Genomic DNA, 22,530 nt, shown 5'->3' on the forward strand with positions numbered 1-22,530 from the left:
CATATATTTTTTATTTTATGTTAAAACAAATTTTACAATACTATATTTAATTTTTAAGTATAGAATAACATTATATTTCAATAATATAGTAATTTGTTCGCAAACACACACACACACACACACACACATATATATATATATATATAGGCCCTATATTGTTTTTTGTTTTTTTGTCTGTTTTTAATTTTTTTATTTAATTTTGTTAATTTATGTTTATTTGATTTTCTCTTACTTCATTTCATTGATATTATATTGTTCATTTGTATTTTGTTTTACTTTTCATTTCTTCATTTTCTTTTCTTTTAAATGTAGCCCCTGAACAACTCCACGATCAAAACTCATCTCAGGTGACAAAATTCCACAAACCTGACGTCACTTCCTTCCTAAAGAAAGCGGACGCCTCTCACAAACAGACGCGAATTAGACTGTGTGTTTGACCCGTAACAGGCGCGTACGGGCGTGTTGTGCGTTAGGAAGGTTTGCGCAGCGTTTGTGTTCTGACTCACTCTCGGTGGATACAATAATACTTCACCAACACAACCGAGTACTTCACCAACACAACCCGAGTCTGACGAAAGGAACCGCGAACACACACATTTGAAACTTTTTTCATTTTCCTCTTGTTCGACCGGGACCATCCCAGCCACCCTCTCTGTTCTCTCTCTCTCTCGTTCTCTTTACAAAACACTTGGAGGACGAGCTCTCCAACAACATAAGCTTTGGAGTTATTTTTACGCATTACCGGTGCAACTTTGGAGAGCGCACGGAGATCTCGCATGCGCACCAACCGCAATGTTTTTACGCGACTTTAACAACCGTTCTTCTACTCCAACAGTAATCCTGGGCTTTCTCCTGGTTCTTTAGCTCCGTATGGGAAAGACATGAGCTCTGGATATGGGTCTGTGTCTGGGCTCAGAGGTGACGGAGGAAGACAAGAAGTCGAAGATCCTCAGCGCACAGATAGACCGAGATCTGTACGAATACGCCAAGAGAGAGTTGAACGTGGTGAAGATACTCATGCTGGGTAAGAGACCTCTGATCCTGAAGGATTGTTTATCTGAGCAGTACTTATGTTTGATCAGACTTAGATTCTGTTTAAAATAGTTGACACGAACCTGCGTCTACATTTAAAATATCCTATCGTTTTTGGGTGGTGTAGTTTAGTGTAGTTTTGGTCTGGTTTGTAACATTGTACTGTAGGTTTGACTATCAGATCTGGGCTGAAAACTAAACGTTTGTGGGTTCAAACCCCAGATCTGGTTTAAACCTGGATGGTTGTGGGGTTAAACCCCATTGTTGGCCTAAAAACTAAAAGGTTGTGGGTTCAAACCCCAGATCTGGGTTAAACCTGGATGGTTGTGGGGTTAAACCCCATTGTTGGCCTAAAAACTAAAAGGTTGTGGGTTCAAACCCCAGATCTGGGTTAAACCTGGACAGTTGTGGGGTTAAACCCCATTGTTGGCCTAACAACTAAAAGGTTGTGGGTTCAAACCCCAGATCTGGGTTAAACCCCATTGTTGGCCTAAAAACTAAAAGGTTGTGGGTTCAAACCCCAGATCTGGGTTAAACCTGGATGTTTGTGGGGTTAAACCCCATTGTTGGCCCAATAACGAAAAGGTTGTGGGTTCAAACCCCAGATCTGGGTTAAACCTGGATGTTTGTGGGGTTAAACTCCATTGTTGGCCCAACAACGAAAAGGTTGTGAGTTCAAACCCCAGATCTGGGTTAAACCTGGACAGTTGTGGGGTTAAACCCCATTGTTGGCCTAAAAACTAAAAGGTTGTGAGTTCAAACCCCAGATCTGGGTTAAACCTGGACAGTTGTGGGGTTAAACCCCATTGTTGGCCTAAAAACTAAAAGGTTGTGGGTTCAAACCCCAGATCTGGGTTAAACCTGGATGGTTGTGGGGTTAAACCCCATTGTTGGCCTAAAAACTAAAAGGTTGTGGGTTCAAACCCCAGATCTGGGTTAAACCTGGACAGGTTGTGGGGTTAAACCCCATTGTTGGCCTAAAAACTAAAAGGTTGTGGGTTCAAACCCCAGATCTGGGTTAAACCTGGATGGTTGTGGGGTTAAACCCCATTGTTGGCCCAATAACGAAAAGGTTGTGGGTTCAAACCCCAGATCTGGGTTAAACCTGGACAGTTGTGGGGTTAAACCCCATTGTTGGCCCAATAACTAAAAGGTTGTGGGTTCAAACCCCAGATCTGGGTTAAACCTGGATGGTTGTGGGGTTAAACCCCATTGTTGGCCTAAAATCTAAAAGGTTGTGGGTTCAAACCCCAGATCTGGGTTAAACCTGGATGGTTGTGGGGTTAAACCCCATTGTTGGCCTAAAATCTAAAAGGTTGTTGGTTCAAACCCCAGATCTGGGTTAAACCTGGATGGTTGTGGGGTTAAACCCCATTGTTGGCCTAACAATGAAAAGGTTGTGGGTTTAAACCCCAGATCTGGGTTAAACCTGGATGTTTGTGGGGTTAAACCCCATTGTTGGCCTAACAATGAAAAGGTTGTGGGTTCAAACCCCAGATCTGGGTTAAACCTGGATGTTTGTGGGGTTAAACCCCATTGTTGGCCTAACAATGAAAAGGTTGTTGGTTTGAACCCCAGATCTGGGTTTAAATTGAAAAGTGGGATTTAAACCTTATAGAGCGAGCTACTGAAAGATTGTAGGTTCAAACTGAAAGGGTAAAGTTCACCCAAAAATAACGATTCTGACAACATTTACTCGCCCTAATGTTGTCTCAACCTGAGTTAATTTCTTCTGTGGAACACAAACGGAGATGTTAAGCAAAATGTTAGCCTCCGAAACCTTTCAGTTTCAGTGCTTTTGTCCACATGCAATGAAAGGGAATAGAGACTAAGACTATCATTTCATTGTTTGTTCTACTGAGGGGGAAAAATCAAATGGGTTTGGAAGAACATGAGGGTGATTAAACGATGAGAGAATTGAAATCTTTGGGTGGACTAGGCCAGTTTTTATGGCTAAAGATGTTGTGCCTCTTTTGACGTAAAACTCCAGGTGCTGCAGAAAGTGGGAAGAGTACGCTGGTCAAACAGATGAAGATTATTCACAGTCACGGTTTCACCAAGCAGGAGCTGACCAGCTTTAAGGTAAGACAAACAACAGTTCTGAAGATTCATTTGCATACAATAGTTTAATATGTGTTCAGCATTGTATTTTGTCTCTGCACTCTGTGTTTCCTCTGCCGTCTGGGAAATCAAGCCACTGTGGTTGTGTGTGTTTTGGGAGTATTAAAAGTTTAAAGAGTCGGTGGTTCAGCTGTGTAACAAGACCTCAGTTGAAAGGAAGACTGGTTCTTGCATCAGCATGTTTTTTTCGTCCTGTTAGGAAGAGAGAAAAGGGAGGGGGGAGGAAACATTATAAGTTGACAAAACAGAGGAAAATGAGTGTGAGAGAATACAGTGCTGTCCTGAATACAGCGATGCACCTTTAAATAACACATTCTTCCTCGTCTTGACTTGTTTGGGACACTTTCCGCTCTGTATTTGTGAGTTAATCCATGTTTGGTTTTTTTGTCGTAAATCGGTCTCGCCCACTAACAAATGTAGTATATCTACCGTGGCATAAACAGTATTGCTAAATTTGTTCCGATTGACAAATGTTTACGTTATTTACAGGCAGCCCTACCGTTGGCAAGTACTTCAGAATGCTGACTAATAAAAAGAATGCTGCTGAATGACTCCTAAGCAACCAAATTGGCCCGGTTGCTAGGGAGGGTAGAGTCACATGGGGTAACATCCTCGTGGTCGCTATAGTGTGGTTCTTGCTCTCGGTGGGGCGCGTGGTGAGTTATCCGTGGATGCCGCAGAGAATAGCGTGAAGCCTCTACACGCGCTATGTCTCCGTGGTAACGCGCTCAACAAGTCACGTGATAAGATGCGCGGATTGACGGTCTCAGACGTGAAGGCAACTGAGATTCGTCCTCCGTCACCCGGATTGAGGCGAGTCACTACGCCATCATGAGGACTTCGAGCGCATTGGGAATTGGGCGTTCCTTATTGAGGAGAAAAGGGGATATTTATGAATAAACATTTGAGGAGTGATACTTGCAGTATCAAGCTATTACGAAACGTTAACCCACATGTCCTCTCAAATCTTTCTCCTGTTGTTTTATTAATCGGCTGATGCACCGATACCACTTTTTCTCTTCAGACCTCACTAGACTTAAACAAGGCAACCTTGTTAACAGATTGTGAGCACGCTAAAACCTTATTTGAGAAGTTTAAAACACTGCCACTACAGGCATCAAAGCTCGCTTTTATAACATTCGCCACCTAAACTATTAATTTCAAGACGATTTGTTGCAGTCAGACTTCAAATCGAGTCAAACATCCATGAAGCAAGACAAATTTAAGTGAATTTTCTTACTTTATTTACTTGTTTATAATCAAAACAAGTAAAAAATGTGCCAGTACTGAAGAAGTAATCCAAAGTATTTAGATTACTTTGAGTAATCTAATGGAATACATTACAAATTACATTTTACAGCATGTATTTTGTAATCCGTTGCGGAATACTTTTTTAAAAGTAACCAGGCCTCATTATCTTTAAAGCAAAGCACAAAGAGTGTTTGAAAATGTGGGAATGTTTGTGCATGTTAGAATGATGTAATACTGCACTTTGTCATGCTATACCCATATAGTTCACAAATCTGAACATCAGGCTTTTGTAAATCGCATTCTACCTGCATATGCAAGCTCTGCAGTCATGCAGATAGAGTTGCGCTCTTCTGAAAAACTCCCCAGGGTTCTTTGTGGGAAGAAACTGAAACCCTAGGGAACTACATAGACTGATGACCAACATTGTTGACGTTCTTATTAGGTGGCAAGTTTATCGAATTTAGTTAATAACGCACGCTTTTGTCAGTAGGTGCAACATTTCAGGCATTAACATCAGGCTTGTAGTTTTCCCTTTTAACCCTTATGAATGTAAATCAAAGGAGCTGTCTGGTAAAATTGCTAACTAATTGCTATGATGTTCATTGACATCTTTTATCAAGCGCTGGAGGCACTGAATTGAATTACATCATGATTGTGTTTGAAACCTAAAGCAGTCAATGACTTAACAGGCAGCGTCTAGACTCTAGTGTATAAAGGTACTGTATCTCCTTTACGTGACCAAACAAAGGTCTAAAGATGACTAACGTTATATTAGCTATGTTGATACATAGTTTGTGGTCATCAGCCCTTGTATAAATCAGCTGACTAGAGAAGCAGTGTTTGGTTGTTTGCACCATAGTTAATGATTCACGGCAGTTAATGGCCTAAAATCTGTCTGCGGAACAGAAAGAACAAAACAGTCGTTTGCTTTATGCTAACTTCTCCCATTGTTCTAGTGACTAAATACACAGTGCCTTGAAGCTAGCGGATATTAGCATACAATAGCATCATTTAAAAATGGCTTGGAAGCGCAGACAAGCCGTGTTAAATCATGTCTTGAGTTTGGTATACCGCAAGGCTCAGTACTCGGCAAAGTTAGATGTGTTTTGGGGTTTAATAGCCTTGAGTCCACTTGTGAACGTGCTTCTATTTTGCATTTTTTTTTTCTAATCAAATACAGTTTTTTATTTTAATAACTGCATAACTAGCATTATAATTTGAGTGAAAAGTTGAAATGAAAAGTCAACTTAGGATTTGGGATGTTCCACTTTTGCTTTATTGTCAGCATGCACTTGAGCTGGCATGTACTACGCAGGTTTTTGCAAAACCTGATGATCGTGTTATACAGCATTATTTGAGAATGTTCCAAACAGCATCCTGCGTGCGTCAATGAAAGGAAATTAGTGATGCACCAAAAGTAAAAAAAACTTTTGGCTCAAACTGAAAATCCTGGACAAGCGGTGTCAAAAAAAACTAAAAAGATTATTCTAAGTTTGACTTTGTGGATTAAACAAATTATAATATATGATATTATATTAAGTGATTACACTTGATCTTCCTACAGGTAGAATTACTGCCATAACATTTATATAATATTTGTAAAATAAAAAACTGATTTTGTCTATAAAAAGTACTTTAAACAAGTAAACAAGAGCAAATTTTCCATTTCTAGTGCAACTTTGTTACCATATATAATCAACCGTCAGCCTATATTTATTAATTAAATGCAATTAAATGTAATTAAACCCGGATCTTTTAACATGAATGTTGCTTTTTCTCCATGTCAATGCTTGTTATCGAATTTAGCGCTTTCAGTCAAGATTTTTGGCCTTATTTCTTTTTCAGTGGCTGAAATTTCATTGCATCCCAAAAGAAAATATGAGCTTTTGTACCAAGGAGTTAACATGGTCAGTGTCGTAAATGTGCTTATTTGATTAGTGACATTAAACAAAATCATGTTTAAATTACAGTCGCAGAATTTTAATGTGGATTCAGACTTTTGGGCTGTATATTGAATAAAAAGTCTTTGTTTTTGAAAGCTAAAATGTCATTATTATGCTATATGAAATGTATGCTACTGGTCACGGGTTGTGTTTTAATGTTTAAAAGTCCAGTTAAACCCAGTTTCTGCTTCGCCAGTTTTTGTTGGACTGTTTCATAAAGGGTCACGCACTCGCGTATGCATGCTGCTCATGGACAGACCCATAATTATGGCTAGTTTCACTTTGTACACTATTGCAGACATAAGCACAGTCTGTAATCAGGATGGCCTTGGTTGACTTGGACAACGTGTCACACATGGGGGATCGTCGACTGTCAGAAAGAGGCCTGGAAAGGGTGTGGTATACTGTATGTGAATCATAAATGTAAAGGGAACAGTAAAGCTTTTAGGGATGAATGGGAGCGTGTCCCAACTTGAGCGTCGTAGGAGTGTCCCCCTTTTTAACACGTTTCTCTTTTCTGCTTCTTTACAAAGTGTCGTTGCGGACCTAAACCACATTTAGTCTTTTACGGTTTCCTCATTTAACTTTCTCACCTTACTCTTTGCTCTCTGTTTGTCCTTGTTCTCCTCCTCACCCAAAGCTGCCACTCCTCTTTAAAGTCAACATCAAATCAAAATGTCCTTTCCTGGTCTTATTGTGTATGATTTATCAGTGCATGTCTTTCCAAAGAGAATAGTTGTCTTTTGTAATCTTTTTTTTAGTTTTGCATGTAGAGATCGACCGAGTCGCTTTAGGCTACTGTTGTAATAAAGGCTACTTCGGTAATTAAATATTTTTTTTAACGCTGTAATTAATGGTGGTTAATGTAATAAAGTAGTCCTCCACAATATACTGCAATCTCGCATTAAGGTTGAGTTTTATTCTGGTGACGCCCACTTTCCCCAATCCAGTCAATCAAAATAAAGTCCCGCCCACTTATTTTGTCCTTGAATATTTGTTTTACTCAGAAGTATGTGCAATTTCAGAATTAAAATGCATTGTGAATGTTTAAATGTTGGCGTTAAGATCAATAGCCTAGTTTCCATCCAACTTTCGTGCTTTTTTCTTATCGACAAAGTGAAAAGGCGAAATACGTTTCCATTCAAATGGCCTTTTATCGATAAAAGTGTTGTGCGTGATGATGTCATGACTAAAAAAACACTGTCGCATAAGTTTTGGTTTAGCGCAAAAGTAATCTGCCCTTCAGCCGTTTCCATTCAGAAATGTGTGTTTATCGATAATTTGCCTCCCAGATGTCCCTAATTTCTTTCCTCTGAAGTTTGGGTAAAATGGGGAGAGTATTGAGACAATTCATTAAAATTAGCCAGTTTACTATAGTTTTAATTTCCCAAATAAAAGCAATCAGAAGAGGAGGAATTGCAATCAAAAGGAATTTATTTAATAAATAAACGGATGGATACGGTGATTTAAATTAATCGGAAAGAGTGGCCGTTCATTTGTTCAACGTGCACGAGATATGTGTTGGCACTCCTGGAAGTGTCACGTTTGCAGATCGGATCTATATGCCGTAAAGATCAATCCATTATCACGTACAATAAATTGGCTTTCAATACGGTCGTCATGATTAACACTACATTTACATTTATGCATTTGGCAGACGCTTTTATCCAAAGTGACTTGCAGAGCACTTATTACAGGGACAATCCCCCCGGAGCAACCTGGAGTTAAGTGCCTTGCTCAAGGATACAATGGTGGCGGCTGTGGGGATCGAACCAGCGACCTTCTGATTACCAGTTTCCAAGTTATGTGCTTTAGACCACTACGCCGCCACCACTGCTTCGCTATCGATTGGTCATGTGATACTACATTTTTGCGTTAATGCCAATTTTATCAACAATATTTTTTCACAACATTTTATGTATCGACTTTTATCGAAGTTTATGCGCTTGAGTTAAACGGAAAAAAATCATAATATTGGTAAATAAAAAAATTATTATAATTTTACATCAAAATATGTTTGAAATGTTTTTCGGATTTCATGATTAAAGTTTTAATTGAGGGTTACACCACTTTACATTTTTTTAATCATTTAAATAGTTTTTTTTTTAACTAGATATTTTACAAATATTTAACATTTTTATCACCATTTAACTTATGTCAGCTTTATTGCCGTTTTCCACTGGTGGTCCTTTTTTCTGGCACGACATTACGTAACTAACAGCTGGCTTTCATCTTTTCATTTCCTTGACCTTACTATGACTCTTTGTCTCTTTTGATGAAGTGATTCGTTGCAAACGTGACACATGAGGCTTTTGACTGCCGTTGGATGTGGTCTAGGATTTGGGCTTGACCCAAATAGAGTTCTAGAATTTGTTGTCCTTTAACAACCATCCAAAAGATGGCGTTGCCAGGAATGTTCAGGATTGTAACCAGAGTTCTAAAATTCAGTGTCCTTTGTTGTCTGAAAGTTCTAGAACTTTCATTTGTGTACATTCCTGAAATGTAATGGAGGATTCTAGAACTCAAGTTGAGCGCTTAAAGGGATAGCATTGTGGCTGATTTATTGTTTGTATTTGACAGAAAATATCAAATGCTCCATTTTTGGTTTTTAACATTCATATTCAATGGTCGATCAATTTTGACCGTGAAAATCAAAGGTGGTGCTTTTTAAATTGTATGACCACTTAGACTTTTCATATCAAGCCCATTATTTATTTTATTAAAAAAAAATTGTGTATGTTCAGATAGCTAATATAGGAAAAGTCACCAAGTCTTATACTACTCTGATAAAGGAAACAAGGAGACCGGCAGATCAACTGTGCTTGTTTCCATGTTGTACTATAACACACTATCACAGTGTGTGCAGAAAACATTATTCATGTCGTTTTAACATTATTATTGTGCATTTGTAGAGAAACGCTCCAACACTGACTGCGGTTCTTCTTATGCGATGCGGACAACACGTTACATGCCACGTGCAAACGCCCTCTAGTGGCGGAAGACTGTATAGACGGCCATATCAACGTCTACCGCCATGATTACTGAACCCATTTATTCCAAAAAATTGTTTACCGACATCTGATGAGCTTAATCGATTACGTTTTTAACAACAATGAATTGATTATCGTTTCAACTTTAACATCCCTATTCTAGAATAAAGACAGGTGAAAAAATGTGCGGGCACTGTTGTGCTCTAATGAAGTCCTCTTAAAAGGTCAAGGATGTGCTTGGGGTTAGCTAAGCGCTAAGTTTGATAATGCTTATGCGCAAATGGGTTTTTCAATTTTGGGTAACATATTCCTTAACAGTTTTCCCAAGTTTTCAGCCACAAAGGGTGTGACTTATTCGTAACAAACACACTAACACAGCGCTTTATTGTTTTAAAAGTATGTGATTCACTCCTGAACTTTACCTCCTTCAATGCTCTACTGCACTTTGAGCATGTGTTTGCAACCACAGGAAATCAATAAAAATACATCATCTCAGAGAGCCACAGAACTTTGGGCTGCTCCCCCTAAAAACAACACCGAAAGCCTTTTGAGTGTCCACTCGCTGTCCTGCTCATTCCTGGAATGCGTTTGTCTCTGATCTACGCTCCAGCAAACAAACACTGTTAATAAAGTGCAGGAATGCATTTGTGTTGGCTAGAGGATCTGGCCGGCTGAACTAGGGGAAGTATTTGAGTAGCGCACTACTATGCACCACTCAAATACCAGTAATTAGAGTGGATTCACTTTGGGGAAATAGCATGCCAAATGCTTAAATTGGCATGTGTGTGTAAGGTTGTGAACACCTGGCTTAGAATATAAGCATCATTGATTGATCTCCCTTTCATACATTGTAACCCATTTTCCTTTGTTATCCTTTAAGTAATATAGCTTCTGTTTTTGTAGCCTGCAGTGTTGGATAACCTCATGACCTCTATGAAGTTTGTCCTGCATGGAATGGGCATCCTTAGAATCAACCTCTCCAACATCAAGAACAAGGTCTGATCGTGTGTCTCTCTATTTCATTGACTGTCTGTCTGTGCATCTGAACTGTATCTAAACTTGATTTTGTTCTAATTAAAGATTAGAACAGTTTTACAGCATTACACTATTTTTTAGGCTTGTGGCTTTGTGCCTGCTGTAAACAAACTGGCTTTCTTGCAGTACTTTCAGCATCCACTAGGTGGCAGAAGCCTTTAAGAATCATGCACTTAGACATGCAAGCAAGCACAGATACAATCAAAACTCACCTGTCTGTTGTGTGCTATTAGAATTCACCCTAAAATCCGGTGTATTACAAAAGTTCCTTAAACAGTTATTATCTTGTTCTGTATGAACTCAATTGCACAAAGGTTGTCTGCTTTTATAATAGAATATTACAGTTATTACTACATTAATGATGTGACAACGGGTCATGTGATTAATGCTTTCAAACACTTTTACTGTAATTAGAGAGATCAACGTTTTAGAGCACTATTCTTATTTAATACAGTGCTAGTAGAGACATGTATCCTTTGGGTCAGACAAGCAGACTGGTTGTTAATTTTCTTTGAGTTTAATGTTTTTTGTTTTTTTTACAGTGTGTGTAATTTTAAGAATTGTGTTTGATGCTGTATAACCATATAATAATTTTTTCATAATAATTGTACTGTCCTCATATTTCCATACTCATATTTTTCTCCATAATTAATATTTCCCCCTTCCTGTAACCCAAGTTTCTTCTATTTCTCCTAAACCTAATGTCCTCTACTTTCCATAACCCCAACTTCCTAATCTTCCCATATCCCTAACTTTCTCTACTTCCCATAACCCCAACTTTCTCTACTTCCCATAACCCCAACTTTCTCTACTTCCCATAACCCCAACTTTCTCTACTTCCCATAACCCCAACTTTCTCTTCTTCCCATAACCCCAACTTTCTCTTCTTCCCATAACCCCAACTTTCTCTACTTCCCATAACCCCAACTTTCTCTACTTTTCATAACCCTAACTTTCTCTACTTTTCATAACCCTAACTTTCTCTACTTTTCATAACCCCAACTTTCTCTACTTTTCATAACCCTAACTTTCTCTACTTTTCATAACCCCAACTTCCTCTACTTTTCATAACCCTAACTTTCTCTACTTTTCATAACCCTAACTTTCTCTACTTTTCATAACCCCAACTTTCTACTTTTCATAACCCTAACTTTCTTACTTCTCATAACCCCAACTTTCTACTTCCCATAACCCCAACTTTCTACTTTTCATAACCCTAACTTCCTCTACTTTCCATAACCATAACTTTCTCTACTTCCCATAACCCTAACTTCCTCTACTTCCCATAACCCTAACTTCCTCTACTTCCCATAACCCTAACTTTCTACTTCTCATAACCCCAACTTTCTACTTTTCATAACCCTAACTTTCTCTACTTTTCATAACCCTAACTTTCTCTACTTCCCATAACCCCAACTTTCTCTTCTTCCCATAACCCCAACTTTCTCTACTTTCCATAACCCTAACTTTCTCTACTTCCCATAACCCCAACTTTCTCTACTTTTCATAACCCCAACTTTCTCTACTTTTCATAACCCTAACTTTCTCTACTTTCCATAACCCTAACTTTCTCTACTTCCCATAACCCTAACTTTCTCTTCTTCCCATAACCCTAACTTTCTCTACTTCCCATAACCCTAACTTTCTCTACTTCCCATAACCCCAACTTTCTCTACTTCTCATAACCCCAACTTTCTCTACTTTTCATAACCCTAACTTCCTCTACTTCCCATAACCCTAACTTTCTCTACTTTTCATAACCCTAACTTTCTCTACTTTTCATAACCCTAACTTTCTCTACTTTTCATAACCCTAACTTTCTCTACTTTTCATAACCCCAACTTCCTCTACTTCCCATAACCCCAACTTTCTCTTCTTCCCATAACCCCAACTTTCTCTACTTCCCATAACCCCAACTTTCTCTACTTCCCATAACCCCAACTTTCTCTACTTTTCATAACCCTAACTTTCTCTACTTTTCATAACCCCAACTTCCTCTACTTTCCATAACCATAACTTTCTCTACTTCCCTTAACCCTAACTTCCTCTACTTCCCATAACCCTAACTTCCTCTACTCCCATAACCCTAACTTCCTCTACTTCCCATAACCCTAACTTTCTCTACTTTTCATAACCCCAACTTTCTCTACTTTTCATAACCCTAACTTTCTCTACTTTTCATAACCCCAACTTCCTCTACTTCCCATAACCCCAACGTCCTCTACTTCCCATAACCCCAACGTCCTCTACTTCCCATAACCCCAACGTCCTCTACTTCCCATAACCCTAACTTCCTCTACTTCCCATAACCCCAACGTCCTCTACTTCCCATAACCCCAACTTCCTCTACTTCCCTTAACCCCAACTTCCTCTACTTCCCTTAACCCCAACTTCCTCTACTTCCCATAACCCCAACTTCCTCTACTTCCCTTAACCCCAACTTCCTCTACTTCCCATCTACTTCCCATAACCCCAACTTCCTCTACTTCCCTTAACCCTAACTTTCTCTACTTCCCTTAACCCTAACTTTCTCTACTTCCCATAACCCTAACTTTCTCTACTTCCCATAACCCCAACTTCCCGTACTTCCCATAACCCCAACTTCCTGTACTTCCCATAACCCCCACTTCCTCTACTTCCATAACCCCAACTTCCTTTACTTCTCACTACTCCGATCAGACCCAACAGCTAATAAACAAATGCATTTATACATGATTGTGTGGTGTTTGTCCAGGTCCACGCTCACTCTGTCCTCTCGTGTGGCCGTTGCTTTGATGAAGACCAGGTGCTGTTCCCGTTCATAGGCCATGCCCTCTGCTGTTTGTGGGCAGATCAGGGGGTGCGGGCTGCTGCAGCACGAGGATACGAATACGAACTTAATGACTCAGCACTATAGTGAGTGAGATTTCTAATTAATTTCTAATTGCTAATTAGTCACCATATCTACTTACACATAGTCCCTAACACAGTTGTAATTTACAGCTTTTACAGGTCCCAGAACACACACAATTTCTTCGATGCTTATCATTTATATTTTGTTATATTGTGTTTGCAGTTCTAATAAGTGCCTGATCGTTTGGTCATGGTTTATAATTTCATCTGGAATGGGCACCCCAAATGCTTTGCGTTTCATTTAAATACATCAATACATGTTTTATTCTATTCTAATTGGTCATTTGACATAGGCGATGACCTAAGCAATTTACCCCGTATCCTGATAACGTTCCACATTGAGGAATTTTACACAATGTCTTAAGCGGAACCATCGCTTGTTTAGAACGTCAAACATGGCTCTCTCAGGTTTGCATTTACTTTAAAAAAATAAAATAAAATGTCCTGATGCCAATTTGTAGTCAGTCTATTAAGCAATCTAGTGCCACCTATTCAATGTTTGTTTTTCGATTTTCTTGCACTTTCCCTTAGATAACTAAAATACAAGTTTAAATAACACAAAATATAAAAAAATGGCACTTCCTTGTGCAGTTTCTGAAGCTTCTATGTAGGTGTACAGGAACTAATATGTAACTGCCACTCATCGGCTCCCCATATCTTGAGCCATAATAGCCGTTGATCTGTGACTCGGTCCGACACTCCCACTGTGTATAATAGCTTATTAACAAGATATTCAAACACCAAGTCATGCAATTATGTGCATGTGCAAAGGAAAACCAAAACACCAGGAGGGTGATTATTTAAATTAAGCGGAGAGGGTCACCCGTGTCGCCGACGTGTGGTGTGTGCCACAGCGAATGAACCTCAAATGCTGCTGTGTGTGTGTGTGTGTGTGTTAACTCTTAAACGGCAATTAGAAAGCAGTCATACCTCAAAGCCTGGAGCCAGTATCAGCAGTGTTTGCAGCAGTGCATGCTGGGACATCACCCCCAATACAGGAAGACACATTTAGGTTTGACATGATGGCATGTCTCTTTGATTAGCACGCAGGTCACCCAGAGTAGGTTGGTGAGAATGATAAAACTATGGAGGCGAGAAAGATGTGAGGTACTATAAACGATTTAAGTTGTCCATACCGAATGCTTTTGACATTAAAGCCCACACATCGCACCTCCACTGAATTCTCACACTTATATATCTTCTTAAAAATTAATTTTCTTTACTCATCCTCATGTTTTTCCAAACCCATTTGACTTTCTATCTTCTGTGGAACACCAAAGGAGATGTTTGGCACAATGTGAACGTGTAAGATACATTTTATCGTAAAGCAATTGTTTAATCGTAGCGCAAAATTTGGCAGCTTTGGATCGCTTCGTGTGAGACTCACTAAAGTACCTTTGCAATGAATCTTTTTTTTCTTGCTAAAACTTTCAGTCACGCAATTTTTTGCTTTTCCTGGCAAAACATTACAACATTAGTGAAGGTGCTTGTTTGGATTCGTGTTGTATCATTTCCTTCCATTCGTGCTGAATTCGTAAAAAAAAAAAACTTAAATTCTCGTAATTTTTCTTTTCCAGGCAAAACATTTCACTGCTACATTCCAGGTATCGCTAAGTCTTAACTATGATGTTTAACGTACAGTTTGGCAGTTTTTGACAAAACCGTTTGTTGCACAGTCCGCTTTGACTTTCAGCTACGTTTGCGCTGGGCTCATATCATACAGTCTGACAATCATCGATAGTAAAGGACTGAAAACATATCACAGTATAAGCCTGTCTGTGTGATTTTGAGTGACGGGTATTCCTGCCCACTGATGGCCCCCTGAGCCACGGGCCCCTCCAGACACTTCAATCAATAACGCACTTTTCACCCAGAGCAATTCAATTATATCCATGACGCTGATTTGTGTTGCATTTAGATAAGAGTTTAAAACAATGCACACGCATGACGCATAATGGAAAATGTATCATTGTTAAAAGTACAAAAAAATGTAACTCGCAGGTGAAGCGAATAACGTTGATCATCTCCTAACAAGGTTTGGGTAGATTTAGATGGTAAGTGAACAATCAGTTCTCGTAGTCAACGTGTTGAATGCGGGAGAAATAGGCAGGAGTGAAGACCTGAGTGACTTTGACAAGGGACAGATTGTTATGGCCAGACGACTGGATCAGAGCATCTCTGAAATGGCAAGGCTTGTGGGGTGCTCCTGGTCAGCAGTGGTGAGTACCTACCGACAGTGGTCCGAGGAGGGACAAACCACAAACAGGCGACAGGGTGTTGGGCGCCCAAGTCTCATCAATGTGTGCGGGCAATGAAGGCAAAACCATCTGGTCCAAACTGACAGAAGGTCTACTGTTGCAAAAGTCACAGAAAATTGTAATGATGTTATGGGAGGAATGTCACAACCTGCTGCGTATGGGGCTGCGTAGTGCCTATGATGACCCCTGTCCACCGTTGAAAGCGCCTACAATGGGCACACGAGTATCGGAACTGGACCTTGGAGAAATGGAAGAAGGTCGCCTGGTCCAATGAGTCCCGTTTTCTTTTACATCACATGGATGGCTGCGTACGTGTGCATTGTTTACCTGAGAAAGTGAATGTACCAGGATGCACTGTGGGAAGACGCCAAGGGAGGGAGTGTGATGCTCTGGGCAATGTTCTGCTGGGAAACCCTGAGTCCGGCCATTCACGTGGACGTCAATTTAACACATGCAGCCTACCTAAACATAGTTGCAGACCAGGTACACCCCTTCATGGCAATGGTAGTCCCTGATGGCAGTGGCCTTTTTCAGCAGGATAATGCCACACTGTACACATTGTTCAGGAACGATTTGAGGAACATGATGAAGTGTTCAAGGTGTTGCCCTGGCCTCCAAATTCCCCAGATCTCAATCTGGTTCAGCATCTGTGGGATGTGCTGGACCAACAAGTCCATTCCAAAGCGGCTCCATCTCGCAACTTACAGGACTTGAAGGACCTTCTGCTAATGTCTTGGTGCCGGATACAACAGGACACCTTCAGGGGTCTTGTAGAGTCCATGCCTCGGCAGGTCGGCGCTGTTTTGGCGGCACACGGAGGACCAACAGCATATTAGGCAGATGGTCATAATATTTTGGCTAATTAGTGTATATATCTAATTATCACGTACAATTTTCACAATAAAGCGGAATTGGTTTAACTGTGTAAATGCAGCATAAAATTAGATGTTGCAAATGCTCATCTTTGTGGATGTTATTTTTTTGGGACATTCTCTCGGTCTGTAACAGTCATAAAAGTTGATTACTTTAAGTCATGGAGGTTTTCCATGTTCTGCTCTCCAAAATTTGAAACGTTTTCTTCCAACCTGTCATGTTGTATCTGCATGACTCCATCACCCTTACACACACACTCACACTCATTCTCTTGCTAAAGGTCAGATTTATCAGAGGGCATTTCCTTCCTCTGCAGGCCAGGTTGGAGCTCCTCACCTGCTCATGTCCATCTCTCTTATCTCTCAATCTATTTTCAGTTCATCTCTCCGAAGCGCCTTTTTTCATTTGTGTTTCTCAACTGAAATTCATTCACGAAACCCTGAACCCTGAAAGCCTGGCCCACATCTTTTCACTAAATTCAATTGTGCGGAAAAACATACCTTAAATGTCATTTCTAACAGAAATGGAGTCAATAGAATACAGTGGAAAGGATGATAATGAGAGGTCAAACTGGTGTCAAAATCAATCCAAGAGTAATACTCTTAGCCTACATAAAGTACGTTTTCAGGGTAGCATATGAAACATTGGAAGAGTGACGAGAGACCTGTTTTAAACAAAGAATTGAATGGACATGTCGTTGTATAATCAATTAGGTAAAACTTTATAGGGGTTTTAAAAATGTATTAATAGGTAATTGGGTTAGTAATTAGTAGGCAGAGAAATTAATAAAGGCATCCATTGCAATCGAAGTAAAAATGAACGAGTAACTACTGAGTTTTTTTGGAGAAGCGTCCCCAGCACTGCTGGCTGGTCCTCTTCCTCTCTTCTCCCCCCTGTGTTTGAGAGCTTTAGAGAGTAAGACAGATTGAGAGCGACAGGGCCTTTGGTTCCTGCTGGGATTTGAAGGCCAATAGCGACAGGAAGTTGCATCTAGTTGCACGTATTGGCATGTCTGTCAGCCAAACACGCTTAAAGAAACAAACCTCACACACGTGAAAGTCTCACATCTAATCTGAGGTTTCCGCAGTGCGGTGTTTATATCTCCCTCAGAGCGTGAACCGCGGCCCGGGGGGTTTACAAGCTGGAATGCCAAGGAATCACATTGGCGCTGAGGAGATATTGTCTGTCAGTATGGCTGCCACTAAATCCAGGAACATTTTCTACGCAAGTGCGCAAGCACAGACACACATACTTGGCCAACACATTGCAAGCAAGTGACCCCATTTTACATGCAGTACAATGGAAAACGGTGACCTTTTTTCAACTAAGTGAACTAAAGCCTGCTAGGCAAATGAAGCCTGCGTAAACAACATGCAACATTGATTTAGTTAGCTGAGGAAAATAAATAATAGGGCTGTCAATTATTAAAAAGATAGATATGTGTGTGTATATATATATATATATATATATACACACACACACACACACACACACTCTGGTGGTCAGAAGTTTGGAATAATAAAAAGATTTTGCTGTTTCAGAAGGAAATTGGTACTTTAATTCACCAAAGTGGCATTCAACTGATCACAAAGTATAGTCGGGACATTACTGATGTAAAAAACAACCCCATCACTATTTGAAAAAAGTCATTTTTGATCAAATCTAGACGGCAGCATCACTCCAACACCTTATCCTTGAGTAATCGTGCTATATTGATATTTTGCTTCTAGAAAATCACTTTCCATTATATCAAACACAGTTGAAGCTATTTGGTTCATTAAATGAAGCTTAACATTGTCTTTGTGTTGTTTTTGAGTATGCAATAAACTGGCATGTCTTAAGGTCAATATTAGGTAAAAAATGGCAAAAAATAAACCACTTTCTCTAGAAACTCCTCAGTCAATCATTGTTTTGAGGAATGAAGGCTATACAATGCTTGAAATTGCCAAAAAACTGAAGATTTCATCCAAAGGTGTCACTACAGTCTTCAAAGACAAAGCACAACTGTTTTCTTGACAGAAAGAGATGTGGAAGACCAGATGTGCAACTAAACAAGAGGATAAGTACATCAGAGTCTCTAGTTTGAGAAATAGACGCCTCACATGTCCTCCGCTGACAGCTTCATTGAATCCTACCCGCTCAACACCAGTTTCATGAACAACAGTAAAGAGAAGACGCTTATGGGAAGAATTGCAAATAATTTTTTTGAAACAGAAAAACTAAAAGAAAAGGTTCGAGTGGGCAAAGAAACACAGACATTGGACAACAGATAATTGGAAAAGAGTGTTATGGATCTTAACCCCATTGAGCTTTTGTGGGATCAGCTAGACTGTGAGGTGTGTGAGAAGTGCCCGACAAGACAGTCACATCTATGGCAAGTGCTACAGGAAGTGTGGGGTGAAAAGTCACCTGAGTATCTAGACAAATTGACAGCTGGAATACACAGAAAACATATTAACAAACGAACGCCTTAGCAGAACAAAAACGGCAGAGCATTTCGTTATAACGTTTAGGCAAAGTAAAAGTAGCCTTTGTGATGGTACCATTGTACATATGGGCAGGCTGTGGCTCAGGTGGTAGAGCTGGTCGACCGCTAATCGCAGGGTTCCCGGCCCACATGACTCCACGTGACGAAGTGTCCTTGGGCAAGACACTGAACCCCAAGTTGCTCCCAATGGCTGGCTTGTGCCTTGCATGGCAGCTCTGCCGCCATTTGGTGTATGAGTGTGCGTGTTAATGTATTTCATGCGATCTAGTGTTACTGTGGCAAAACAAACCTCAGAACTCAATGGTGTGGTAGTTACCATCGAATCGGATGTTGTTATTCAGGTAGCTAGCTATAAACATTTCAACAGTTCGCATGTAGACATTAACCGATACAAGTAGACTGTTTACACCAATGGCCTCTTTAGCACCCCTTGTGGCAACATGCACGTGCATTGCGTTTTGAAATGGACTCTGGCGCATGTGAAAACGAGTGTCAGCAATTACGTATTTGCGTTGAGTTTTGGGAATGTGAATGCGCATAATTGGATTGATAAAATGGTCTTATCGGTGAAGGAAAAGTTGGCATACACCCAACACACACTCCTAATCAAAAATAATGCTCCACATATGTTTGCGCCAAGGTTTTAGCTTCGGAACTCTGCACATGTTTGTTTGGCTAATTCTCTCTCTGGGGTGTTTGGCAAACTCTGCAAGGAGTGTATATCAATACACAGCGCACCCTCCCGAATAATCCCTATCTTTAACACATTCACGTACAGAAATCCCCCCACAGATTGCCTAATACTGTATCGCTCTGTTTTTATATTCTTGATGGTAATTAGCGTATTTGGCATGCTCCCTCAAGCTAGTCTTATCACAGCTTCAGCTGTAAACTGCAGTCAGAGGTAAAGCTGCTTACCGAGACAATGCGGGATGGTCCTTAAGGACTAGGCCTATTCAAGCAGACCTGATTACAGGAGAGGAGGTGAAGAGAAATGGTCACGAGGCACGTTTCTACCGACAGTGCGCTGGAGGCCCCACCTGATCTGAAGCTGATGGTCTTGGAAGACAGAATTACTAGCATTAGAGATCAGGAATCGGGAAAATGTTCGCACCACAAAGTTTTCAGAACAACTCCTCGGTTTGGCAAACTAGATCGCTCCGGTTATATTCAACAAAGCAGTTTACACTGGAAACGGTTGATGTGGCGATAAGTTCAGTTGCGGAACATCGCTTTGCTGTATATGTCGCATTGAAAGCCTGATCTCAGGAAAGTTACGTGACTGTGGCGACATTTTTGAGAAGTAATATTAAGTAGTTGCTAACACATCTCAGCAGTTCAACATAATATTGTATGTGTGAATTCATTGCTATGGCGTTTATTCGTTATACATTTCAATATTTCTGACCATGCATCAAAATGTGATCACATACAGATGCTGAATCAAATTATTTTGGATGTAAAAATATATCCTTAAAACTACGAAGACCTTGATGTGGCTTATTTGTTTGTGGGCAGGTTATAATTGCAGGAAATGTTGTATGATAATGTATCAATACAATTGTACAATCCAAGTATGTAATAACATTTTCTATATCTTTTTTCCTCTTTCTCTTAGTTTTTTTGAGCATATCAGTCGGATCATCGCCCCTGAATATATGCCAACAGAGACCGATGTTTTGAGAGTTCGATTAAGGACCACAGGTGTGATCGAAACTCAGTTCAAAGTGAAGCACCTAGTCTTCAGGTATACAGTCTCTTTATCAATACTTTCCACAGTTGTAAGACAAGAAGTCGTACCAATATGAAAATTGTAGTTGCAGGTGGACAGCTTTGTTAACCGTTCTCAGTACCGTCTTCTATGAATCAAGAAATTGTTAGTCCCAGGTCAGGGTGGTTAGCTGGCCTCCCAGTCTGGCCAAGATGGTTAGGCTTAGAGGTCTACCGATTAATCGGCCGATTTTTTTGCATTTTTTACATAATCGGCATCGGCCAATATCCACGCAATTATTAGGCAGGCGCATCTGTGGGCAGCCTAGTGTTGTTGTGGAACACGTGTTCGACGCACGCTGCCCCTAGAGTCATTCTCCAGCAGAGTGAGCTGACCTCATCCAGTGCCTAAGGAAGGAGCTAAGTTCCTTGGAGAAAACAGTAAGGGTTAAATTTGTATAAGTTCTTTAGATTTAATTAAAAACTTTTGATATGTTACTGCCAACTTCAAGAAAAACGTGACAAACGCGATAGTTGACATGACGTTCGGCTACTTTGGATATTGATAGCGTAGTTGAAGTTGCATTATCACAGCATGTCACAATAAGTAAGCAAGAATTTTGCAATTAGAGACAGTGAATCTGAGACTTTGTTCTGTTTGTGTGTCTTATATTTGAGAGGGTTGTCACTCAATGCAGATAAATAAGTAATAAAAATATACCAACGCAGTATAGGCTAGTGAAGGACTGGCTTTGGTAAGCTCGGACGTTATCGGTTCTGCTGTCGGTACTGAAGAAATTAAGAAAATACATTCTTTATTGCTATAAAGAGAAAGTTATTTTATCTCGCCAGCCATTTCTATGTATAATAATATGAAACCATTCATCTGTGATGCAATTTAGCTATTCGAGAGAGAGAGAGAGAGAGAGAGAGAGAGAGAGAGAGAGAGAGAGAGAGAGCAGACCTTCCTGAAATTAAATCACTGTGCCTATATAACGTTTATATTTGTGTAATATATAAAACAAAAAGAACCTTTAAGAATACTGTTAAAGTACCGTTAAAGTACGATAAGCAGTATCGGTAAGATAGTAATACCATTAAAACCTTAACGATACCCATCCCTAGTTATGCCTGTGCTTCTCTTGGATGCTCTGAATATTGGATTACGTCTCTGGATTGCCCCTTAATTAAAGCTGCATTTGGATCTCAACCTTCGTGTCTCGGAGCAGTTCGTAACACCTGCTTTGTTTATTTAATATATTTGTTATACATTATTTATACAATATGTTTTTACATTATACATTTTTAATTTTAAGTGTACAAGTGCAGATCGGTCAAGTGTTCAATAAATGTATTTGTTGAGAAATGTTGTCTATCTTAAGTAATTATTTGTGTTACATTTTATCTTTCGAATAAAAGGTTAAAAACAAGCACATATCGGCCAAATATCGGCCAAAATAAATCGGCAGCATTAATCGGCCATCAGCCGACCCGGATTTCAAAAGATCGGCATCGGCCTGAAAAAACCAATATCGGTCGACCTCTAGTTAGGCTGGTCTGTTTTGATGGTTTTATAGGGCTCTCAGGCACTTGTCCGCTGGTAAGGCTGGGACACCTGCTGACCAACCCACTAAACACTAGCTTGACCAGGGTTGTAAGGTGGTAAACTGATGTCCAGGGCTTATGAAAATGGTTAGGCTGTTCTGTGTTGATGGTTTCAGAGCAGGTTTGGGCACTTGTCAACTGGTCAGGCTGGGAGACCTGCTGACCAATCTGCTAAACTCCAGATTGTCCAGGCTGGTTTTGGGCACTTTTAGGCTGGTCAGACTGGAAGCTTATCTTAACCCACTTTAGATGATGAACCACCTGATGCTGGTTTATCCTCCTCTTTCCTCTAAACCAGCCTAAGTTTAGTTATCTGGCCTCCCATGCTGGTA

The 22,530-nt window shown here is 40.0% G+C and overlaps 1 protein-coding gene across 1 annotated transcript in view; it reads left to right on the plus strand.

The window, feature by feature from the left end:
* The first annotated feature begins 406 nt into the window (after positions 1-406).
* Positions 407-22,530, plus strand: part of gnav1 (guanine nucleotide binding protein (G protein) alpha v1) — a 34,953-nt gene continuing 12,829 nt past the window's right edge. Inside the window, exons 1-5 of the mRNA XM_052124415.1 lie at positions 407-1,024; positions 3,023-3,114; positions 10,241-10,333; positions 13,107-13,267; positions 20,502-20,630. Coding sequence (XP_051980375.1) covers positions 895-1,024; positions 3,023-3,114; positions 10,241-10,333; positions 13,107-13,267; positions 20,502-20,630 — 605 coding nt within the window. The 5' untranslated portion in view covers positions 407-894. The remainder of the gene's footprint in view (positions 1,025-3,022; positions 3,115-10,240; positions 10,334-13,106; positions 13,268-20,501; positions 20,631-22,530) is intronic.

The sequence above is a fragment of the Xyrauchen texanus genome, chromosome 50 (assembly GCF_025860055.1).
Source record: "Xyrauchen texanus isolate HMW12.3.18 chromosome 50, RBS_HiC_50CHRs, whole genome shotgun sequence".
Lineage (NCBI taxonomy): Eukaryota > Metazoa > Chordata > Actinopteri > Cypriniformes > Catostomidae > Xyrauchen > Xyrauchen texanus.